The sequence below is a fragment of the Elephantulus edwardii genome, unplaced genomic scaffold (assembly GCF_000299155.1).
Source record: "Elephantulus edwardii isolate Elephantulus edwardi_28Jun2011 unplaced genomic scaffold, EleEdw1.0 scaffold00146, whole genome shotgun sequence".
Taxonomy (NCBI): Eukaryota; Metazoa; Chordata; class Mammalia; order Macroscelidea; family Macroscelididae; genus Elephantulus; species Elephantulus edwardii.
In genome coordinates this window covers 8,109,979-8,119,363 of record NW_006399896.1, presented here as the reverse complement: position 1 = coordinate 8,119,363, position 9,385 = coordinate 8,109,979, and the positions used below count along the sequence as shown (strand labels likewise).

Below are 9,385 nucleotides of genomic sequence, written 5' to 3'. Positions count from 1 at the left end.
TCCTGAGTTCCTTGTTTAGTAGAAAGCATGTGTTAGATTATGTCAGGTTTTAATGGCCTGTAGATTTTGAAACTTAGAAAGCAAAATAAAACTCTCAATGACACAAAGACACATAAAATAGAATTTTTGCATGTCTGGTAACATTATCTTTTTTATCTTTTTTTTTAAAAACATTATAGAAAATATCAAAGAGAAGAAAGTTAAACTTTGGGTTTATATAGAGAGTTACCAAGAGTTGTAAGAACAGTTGAAAATGAAAGTTTTCCATATACAGCTCACATTGCTTTTGTTTATTGTCTTTTTAAAAACCGTTCATTGGAGGCAAGAATTCTTCTCATTTCAAAATTTTAACTCATCTTAGTTAACATAAAGGAAAATGAGTTACTGTTAATTATTGGGTGACTTGACTTACTTTCTTATCACCAGACATGATTTAACTTCATCATCAGTCTGTACATTCTCTCCTAAACTATTTATGAAGTGATGTGACAAAAAAATATGTGAAACTTCTGGGTTTTAAAAAAAAGGTAGAGGTTTTATTGAATGCTAGAAATCTAGTTGTTGATGTAGTTGCAATATTTATCCTTTTCAGACTGGCTAGTATGCATGTAAGATTAGCCTTACCTTTTCATGACTAGATAGCTTATTTCTTTTTAGCAATGAATAATACTTCTTTGTATTAATGTATCATAGTTCATCTATTCACCCATTGATAAATCTTTGTTTGCTTCCAGTTTTTGGCAATTACTAAGAAAATTGCTTTAAACATGTTTTTTGGTTTAGGTCTAAGTTTTCAGCTCATTTGAGTAAATACCTAAGAGCACAGTTTATAAATTGTATGGTTAGACATGTTGATCTTCCTAAGAAACTCCCATACTGTCCTCTAAAGTGGCTGTACAATGTTGCATTTTTACCATCAGTGAATGAGAGTTGTCATCTGTGTTGTACATAGGGCCAGTGTAAGTTGGAGCCAAATCCATGACATCTAACAAAAGATGCTATAGGTGTATCTGTCCATTTTAAAATTCATTTTCCTCTGGTATGATGGGTGGGATAGCCATATGATTATTTGCCATCTGTGTATTTTCTTTGGTAGGATGTCAGAACTTTTGGTATATTTTAAATACAGATGTTTTATAAATATTTCTCCCAATCTGTAGTTTGTTTTTTCATTCTCTTAACAGTATCTTCATGAACAAAAGTGTTTCATTTTAATGACATCAGCATAACAATCTTCTTTCATGGATTAGGCATTTGGTATTGTATCTGAAACTCATCACCAAACCCAAGTATCTTTAGAAGTTTTGTAATTTTACATTTAAGTCTGTGCTTCATTGTGAGTTAAGTTTTGTGAAAAATGCGAGGTAATGTATTTGCATGAAGATGTCCATTTATTCCAGAGACTTCTTTTTCCATTGAGTTGTCTTTACTCCTTTGTCAAAGATGAGTTGTCCTATATTTATTTGGGTCTATTTCCTAACACTGCAATGCACTAAAAGAGTAAAAGATCACATGGTCGATTGAGAAGCAGGCAGTTTGAAGCCACTGTCTGGTCCCAGGGAGAAAAATGGGCATTTGCCTCCTGTGTGATTTACAGGCTTTGAAAACTCACTGAAGAGTTAGCTTATGGGTACAATCTGACTCAGTGATAATGAGTTTGAGGGGCTTTTTTTGACACTACCTTAATTTCTATTTTGTCATGACTGACAGTAGTCAGGTGGTGTCAGTTCTCTGCTTTGTTACTCTTTAGTATTGTTACGTATTCTCAATCTTTTACCTTTCTCTGCAAATGTCACTGCAATTTTGTATTGAAGCCATAAAAGTTAAGCAATGTAGAATAATCACAATTCTTCTTTGTTAGAGAAGAGTTCAGGGATCATTCTTTAGCACAGCAACCCATATATCCGCTTGTTAAATTTTGTGTTTGCACAATTAGAATTGCATTTATAGAAACTTTGTGAAGAAGAAATCACAAAATTGAAAGAAGGAGAAATCATCAAGGTTTTTGTTCTCTGCTTTACTTTTTTTTTACTTGCAGACATGTTGTATGTTTTAGAAGAAAAGAAAGCAAAAATTACATATTACATATTCTTACTGAACACATACAAAGAAAATAATTCTTCACTCCCTAATGAGTATTGGATAATTTAATAATATGTTTTCTCGCTAAATTTTAGATTCTAGTTAGGAAAGCGGTTTTGGCTTTAAATTTTTCTTTTACTTCTTTCCTCACAGCAACCTGAAGGAACTGGCATGATAGATGAAGAGTTTACTGTTGCCAGACTCTACATTAGCAAAATGAAATCAGAAGTAAAGACAATGGTAAAACGCTGTAAGCAGTTAGAAGGTACACAAACTGAGAGCAACAAAAAAATGGAAGAAAATGAAAAGGAGCTAGCAGCTTGCCAACTTCGTATCTCTCAAGTACGTATTATAGCAAAAATTTTCTTTAGTTATTGAAATATACTATGACATGAATGATTTTGTTAATGTCTGTATATTAAGTATGGAAATGTTATAAAGTGAATTGGCAGCACCATGATAGCGGAAGAACAGATTGAGGTTGTTAGCAGTTACAGCTTGCTCGGCTCCACAGTCAGCACTCTTAACAACAGAAGTCAGGAAATCAAAAGATGAATTACATTGGAAAAAATCTGTTGTCGGGGACCTCTCCAGATTGCTGAAAAGCAACAGTGTCAGGTCTAGAGACTAAGCTAAGGTGTGCCTAATCCAGACCATGGTCTTTGCAATTACTTACTATGCTTCAGAGAGCTGGACAGTGATTAAAGATGACAGAAGAAGAATAGATTCCTTCAAGTTATGGTGCTGGAGAAGAGCCGTGAACATACCATGGCCTACCAAGAAAGCAGATAGGTCTGTCTTGGAGAGAATGAAACTAAGCTTCTTAGAGGTTAGCATTTTAAAGCTCTGTCTCACATACTTTGGGCATGTGGCCAGGAGAGATCAGTCCGTGGAGAAGTACATCCTTGGAAGGGTGGATGGACAGCGTAGGAGAGGAAGACCTGGGATGAGATGGATTGCTAACAGTAAATGGGGCAGTGGAAGTTGGTGTGTCCCAATTAGTTAGACTGGCTCAGGGAAAGGCAGGGCACACAGAGCTGCTGTACATTGGGTCACTGTGGGTCACAGACAACTCGATGGCACATAACAACAACAAGACTAATGAATCTAGTAGAAGACTCCCAGTACTGACAGAATTGCTGGGAGCCAGACTTTTGTCAACTATAAAGAATGGGGTTGTTCACTCAAATAAGGATTTTTGATGGAGGAGGAAAGGATAAAGTTGATCAACTATAACTTTCATAGTTTTGCTTATTTTAACCTTTAATTCTTTAGTTTGCAGGCTGTACAAACTTTTTAATGATGTAATTCTCACTCCTAAAGACTTTAGGTTCAAAGTTAAGTTTATAGAGATAATATTGATACAAATTACTAACTTTCACATATTCTTTTAACATGAGATTTTTTTTTTCTTCCTATTTGATACCAATTTCCCCCATCCCAAAAAAAGCATGAAGCCAAAATCAAATCATTGACAGAATACCTTCAAAATGTGGAGCAAAAGAAAAGACAGCTGGAAGAATCTGTCGATTCCCTGAGTGAAGAATTAGTTCAACTTCGAGCACAAGGTAGGTGTTCCCAATTAATCTAATTATTTGTATCCATATTGATTTCTTTTTCTTAACTTTTGATTCATATGGCAGTTTCATCTTTACACTCATAGAGAATATTGGGGATATAGATAACTTATGATACTAAAAAAGAACACATTTTAATGTGGTTTTGAAACAGGTTTTTGAAATTGTGTCTGAATATGAAAGTGGTCAACCAAGGAATTTCTTACTAAGAATGTTTTTGTAGGTGTACATATTAACATAGAAGACTTGGGAAATTACCTCCTTTCCTTGCCATGCCCTCTAACTCATTCTTATCTGAGATTAGGCAGAGTAAATAGAACAATTTATCTTTTAGAACCAACACAAAGAATATATTAATCAACATATCATTTAACATGGAGGTTAATAATGTATTAGTAGGTGGCATTTGAATAACTCAGTAATCTGCTACTAATGGACAGTTGTTCATAAAAGTCATTCACTCCTTGGTTTATAGGTGGAAACTTTTAAGGCTAATTTCATCTCTTCCCCCCCCTTTAATATAACAGAGAAAGTCCATGAAATGGAAAAGGAACACTTAAATAAAGTTCAGACTGCAAATGAAGTAAAGGCAAGTGTGATGTTATGTTACATTCTAATGCCTTCAATTTATCATTAGTTGTAGCTAGAGTGGCTTTCATGAATAACTTTTCCCCGAATCATTTTAGCAAGCTGTTGAACAACAGATCCAGAGTCACAGAGAAACTCATCAAAAACAAATTAGTAGTTTGAGAGATGAGGTGGAAGCAAAAGAAAAACTCATCACTGATCTTCAAGAGTGAGTATAGTGCTTTTGTTTCCTCTTGCTCTTAAGCGGAGATATTTAGAAACTATTTCAGAAAACCTGGGTGTTTAAATATAACTTCTAAGTTTCAAGTGATATTTTAATGATTTCATTTTGTGATCTTTTGTTTTATAAACTTTTTATGCTTTTTATGTGTGGGGGAGGGAGAGTGGACTCCTAACTCAATTTTTTTTTAAATTATTTTTTGTGTGTCTATACGGTCAAATTGGATCTGATTGGTACAAGAGGAGATTGTCCCTTCTTTTCCCAGCAGAACATCTCATGGATTTGAACCACACGCCTCTAGGATTGCAGTGCAGCTTCCAGACACTAGGCCACCAAAGCTCCCTTAAGCTCATTTTTGTAGTTAACACCAGTCTTCAAATCATTAGCTCACCTTCTTTTTCTCATTAGACTTTCTTTCCCCCCCTTGTTGTGTGCGTCGAATCAGATCCGAATGGCACAGGAGGAGAGGAGATTGCCCCTCCTCCAGCGGAGCATCTGGTGGATTCATCTCACCTTCTTTTTCAAATAAATCTTAAAAAACCAGTATTGGGAATTACACATTTTAAAGTTTTGAGGTTTTAATCCATTTAAATAAAAGTTGTCATTTTAATTTAGATAACACTTCTCAATATGGAATAAAATTTAGATGGAGATTACAGATTGCAGCTAAATCATGATTTGAGTAGGAACCAGAAAAGAATAGCCAGTAAAAAAGATGACAAGTTAATGACTATATTAATATCTAAGATTAGGATTCAGGAAAAGATGAAAAGCACAGAGAAAGAAAATCATGGTTTTATAGTAAAATAGGTAGAAAAAAATTGTATGACTATGAGTAGCCGAGTCCCCTTCTTCTTGCCTTTCCCCGACTCTCAAGGGGAACAGTGTAACAGAAGCAGCCTTGAGCATTTGAAAGATGGGTTTATAGAAGTTAAGAGTTTGAATTTTTTAATTGGAATATTGCTGCTGGCTTATAGTTCTCATTGAGCTCTTATTATAGTGTTATATGATGGTGAGTTTTCACGTTCTGAAAATGTGACGTTGATGTTACGATGTTTTTGTTGGTTTTTTTCTTGCCCTCATTTATCAGCCAAAATCAGAAAATGATTTTAGAGCAGGAACGTCTAAGAGTAGAACATGAGAAATTGAAGGCAACGGATCAAGAAAAGACCAAGAAACTACATGAACTTACGTGAGTAAATAGAGTTTAAAAATAAAAACTGACTTGGAGATGTCAGGCATTACTCTTTAATATATCTGATAGGTACATTTTCATCCTGTTAGCTGGAATGTATTTTTCTTAAAAGCATTTTAAATTTGTTTGATTTATACCTTAAAGCACATAATAAAATGTAACTTAAAAAATACATATACAGTATATTTTTGCTTTAGTGAAAGGAAGGCCTTGTATTTCACTGATTCAGATTCCTATTTATCAGTCTGTTCCTTTTCTATATGAATTCAGTTTATATCAGCTGTAACAGCTAGGTTAAAACATGGCCATTTAGAAGCTTTCCATATTTATTACAAAACTGAATTTTAATGCAGTTTGATTGCATAAAGGATATGACTGGTTTCTTTCAAAAAGACATTTTACTCCAGTTAATTTTTTTCTAATTTACTGAAAGCATATAGTCAGTTCTTTCTCGACTCTTGAGTAGAATACTCAGGATCATAATTATTTACATACTTTAAATTTATAGGGAGACAGTTGCCAAATAATGAGGCTGTTGTTAGGTATGTCCTGCTATTCAGGAGTTCATTTCAGGCCTCTTCCATATCTACTGTCAGTGAGGAAGGTGCATCCATTTGGGGATGTAACTTTAATTTCATAAAGTTCCATTTCAAGTATCAGCCATAATTTTGTTAGAATAGTTTTAATGTAAATTATTTTTTATACTTCAAAAATCCATATTCTCGGTAATTCCAGTTAACCAGAACTAGTTTGGATAATAGCTGTATATGACATACTTGAAACTATAAATGGAAAACTCCTTATTTGGAATCTGTTATGCATTATTTCATCTCTTCCATTCCATTTAAGGAAGTTTATTTATTTTAATTGAGCAATACATTTAAAAGGAGATCAGAAGGTATAAACATTTCTTTTAAAGGTATGGGTACACGTTTTTAAAAAGAAGAATTTATCATTTAAATGATTTTTTAAATTTAAATTTATTATTAATTTCAGTAAAAATTTACAGAGACTTTGGATTTCCATTCATTCATTGTTGCTTCTTTTCTCCCCTCCCAACCCTCCCCCCATTTAAATTATTTTTAATAACTGGCCCTTTCAAAACAAGTTTGATTCAAGTCTTAAGCTAAAAACTAGAATTTCTACTTTGAAGTTGAAAGTGTGTATGTATATTCTTTCATTGTTTAGAGTTATGCAAGATAGGCGAGAGCAAGCAAGACAAGACTTGAAGGGTTTGGAAGAGACAGTGGTAAGTCAAGCTTGAAAATAAACAAGATTGGGGAGCTTTTTATGGATTTCCCCCATCGCCCTATTTTTTAACTTTATTTTAAATTCTGTATATCTAAAATACAGCTTTTCTTAATTTAAGGCGAAAGAACTTCAAACTTTACATAATTTGCGGAAGCTTTTTGTTCAGGACCTGGCCACTAGAGTTAAAAAGGTAATATAACAGTACTTAAGGAAGTACTCATATATATTACACCTATTATGTGTATTTCTCTTTATTCATAAATAAAATCATTTTACTTTTAAGGTATATGTAGCTATGACACTTAGATTTTTGTGATCTGAGTCTTGTCATAACCTCTGTTTCTTTATCAGAGTGCTGAGATCGATTCTGATGACACTGGAGGCAGTGCAGCACAGAAACAGAAGATCTCCTTTCTTGAGAATAATCTTGAACAACTCACTAAAGTACATAAACAGGTAAGAAAAAAGTGTATTTTGTAATGGTATTATAACTTTTCAAATCCATAGGGAATTTTCCTGCTTTGAACCTCTCATTTCTATAAAGCAACTACAAAAAGAATTACTAACAACTCTTAGCAAAATCAGTACTCAAGAATTATATACAAAAAGGCCAATTAAAACGTAATATTATTTCTACTCTAAGACTGCTCAACCTTTAAAATCATTGATAAGTTATTTTTTTTACTTTGTGATAGGCAGGTCTTCACTGTTAAATGAAAACCTTTTTTTTAAATTGGTCTGTTTACATTTAATGTCTCAGAATTAAATCTGTAATATATTGAGATAAGGTCTGTTTCTTTAAAAGTAACATTGGTTTCATTTACTTTGATTTTTTTATGACAGCAATATTTGATTATTAACAAAAAAGTTTTATAATTTTTTTATGTTTGTTAGAACCCTAATGTTTGTGCAAGAGTACATATGGTTAAAAAAAATTGTCATTTTCCTTGTCTTCAACTCTTAATAAAAGTATTTATCAATACTTATGGCTTTGTGTGGTTAAAAGACTATTCATTTCTATCAGTTTAGTAACTTACTGAAGGAACTTAGCACTACTGTTCATATAGTAGGGGCTAAGAACAGAGTTCCTCCCCCAAATAAAATTACATGTGTAACAAAGTATGTATGTGTATGATAAGTATTTCTGCCTAAATTAAATGAAGCCTTGCTGAAAGTTGTAATTTTACTTACCTACTAAAGAGAAATAGCACAATATTTATACTTTCTCAGTTCATCTTTTTAAAGCTAGATACATTTTCTTTGTGCCCTTAGTTGGTACGTGATAATGCAGATCTTCGATGTGAGCTTCCCAAGTTGGAAAAGCGACTTAGAGCTACAGCTGAGAGAGTGAAAGCTTTGGAGTCAGCACTGAAAGAAGCCAAAGAAAATGCATCTCGTGATCGCAAACGCTATCAACAAGAAGTAGATCGTATAAAGGAAGCAGTTAGGTCAAAGAATATGGCCAGAAGAGGACATTCTGCACAAATTGGTTAGTAGAACACATTAACAGATGTTAGTATGGAGATGTTTGTCTTTATTTTCTAACTTGCGAAGATTTGCATTCTTGGACAAAAACAAGGAAATTCTAAAATTAACACATTTACAGGACCAGATGATAAATGAGAACTAGCAAAATAGGCAAAAAATGACCAGAAATAGGACATATTATATCAAGTAGTGTTATTAAAGCGAAGAGAAAAACCAAAGAAGCAAAGAATAGGTTTCTGGAGAAAAGAATGTCACCAGTATGAAGAAGGAGGAGGCATTTATTGAGAAACAAAACACGCACAACTTATTACCAGCAAACAGACTCAATAGCTGACCCTCTGCTGAGTTTCAGAAGCTGTAAAGTGCACAGAAGATTGCCTGTATTTCCTGTGGAGCTGCTGGTAGATGCAAATTGCCAGAGAGGCATAGCCTTTGGGCTAGTAGTGCAACTTCCTATGGACTAGGCCATTTGTGAGTTTGTTATAAATAAGAAAGAGACCTAGATAGTCATTGTTGACACATGTTAAGCTTTGTTCTAAAGTCATCTTTTGTATTGTTTCGTTTTTCAACCAGCAAAACCTATTCGACCTGGACAGCATCCAGCAGCATCTCCAACTCATCCAGGTGCAATTCGTGGAGGAGGTGCATTTATACAGAACAGCCAGCCAGTGGCAGTACGTGGCGGTGGAGGCAAGCAAGTCTAAGCTTTTACATGTTTCCACAGGTTTGTATTTCATAAAACAATATAGGATTTAAAATCCAATACAGCATTTTAAATTGTAATTATAAATGGTAACTTTGAGCCACTGATTGTTAAATAATTTTTTTAATTCTCAGTCATGATTATTATTTTTTTAATAAGTGATAGTAGAAGCAACTTGCAAGGTTTCTTTGAGTCACATTTAATATTTCAGATAATATTCTTTAAAAACACCAGCTGCTACTTGCCAAACTAGAACTAGCTGTGTTATGCTAAATGACTGA

General features: G+C 33.6%; 1 protein-coding gene across 1 annotated transcript in view; it reads left to right on the top strand.

The window, feature by feature from the left end:
- Positions 1-9,105, top strand: part of KIF5B (kinesin family member 5B) — a 53,770-nt gene extending 44,665 nt beyond the window's left edge. Inside the window, exons 17-26 of the mRNA XM_006894611.1 lie at positions 2,236-2,424; positions 3,533-3,650; positions 4,187-4,248; positions 4,346-4,455; positions 5,558-5,659; positions 6,851-6,911; positions 7,032-7,103; positions 7,265-7,369; positions 8,186-8,402; positions 8,975-9,105. Of these exons, the coding sequence (XP_006894673.1) occupies positions 2,236-2,424; positions 3,533-3,650; positions 4,187-4,248; positions 4,346-4,455; positions 5,558-5,659; positions 6,851-6,911; positions 7,032-7,103; positions 7,265-7,369; positions 8,186-8,402; positions 8,975-9,105 (1,167 nt within the window). The remainder of the gene's footprint in view (positions 1-2,235; positions 2,425-3,532; positions 3,651-4,186; positions 4,249-4,345; positions 4,456-5,557; positions 5,660-6,850; positions 6,912-7,031; positions 7,104-7,264; positions 7,370-8,185; positions 8,403-8,974) is intronic.
- The last annotated feature ends 280 nt before the right edge of the window (positions 9,106-9,385 follow it).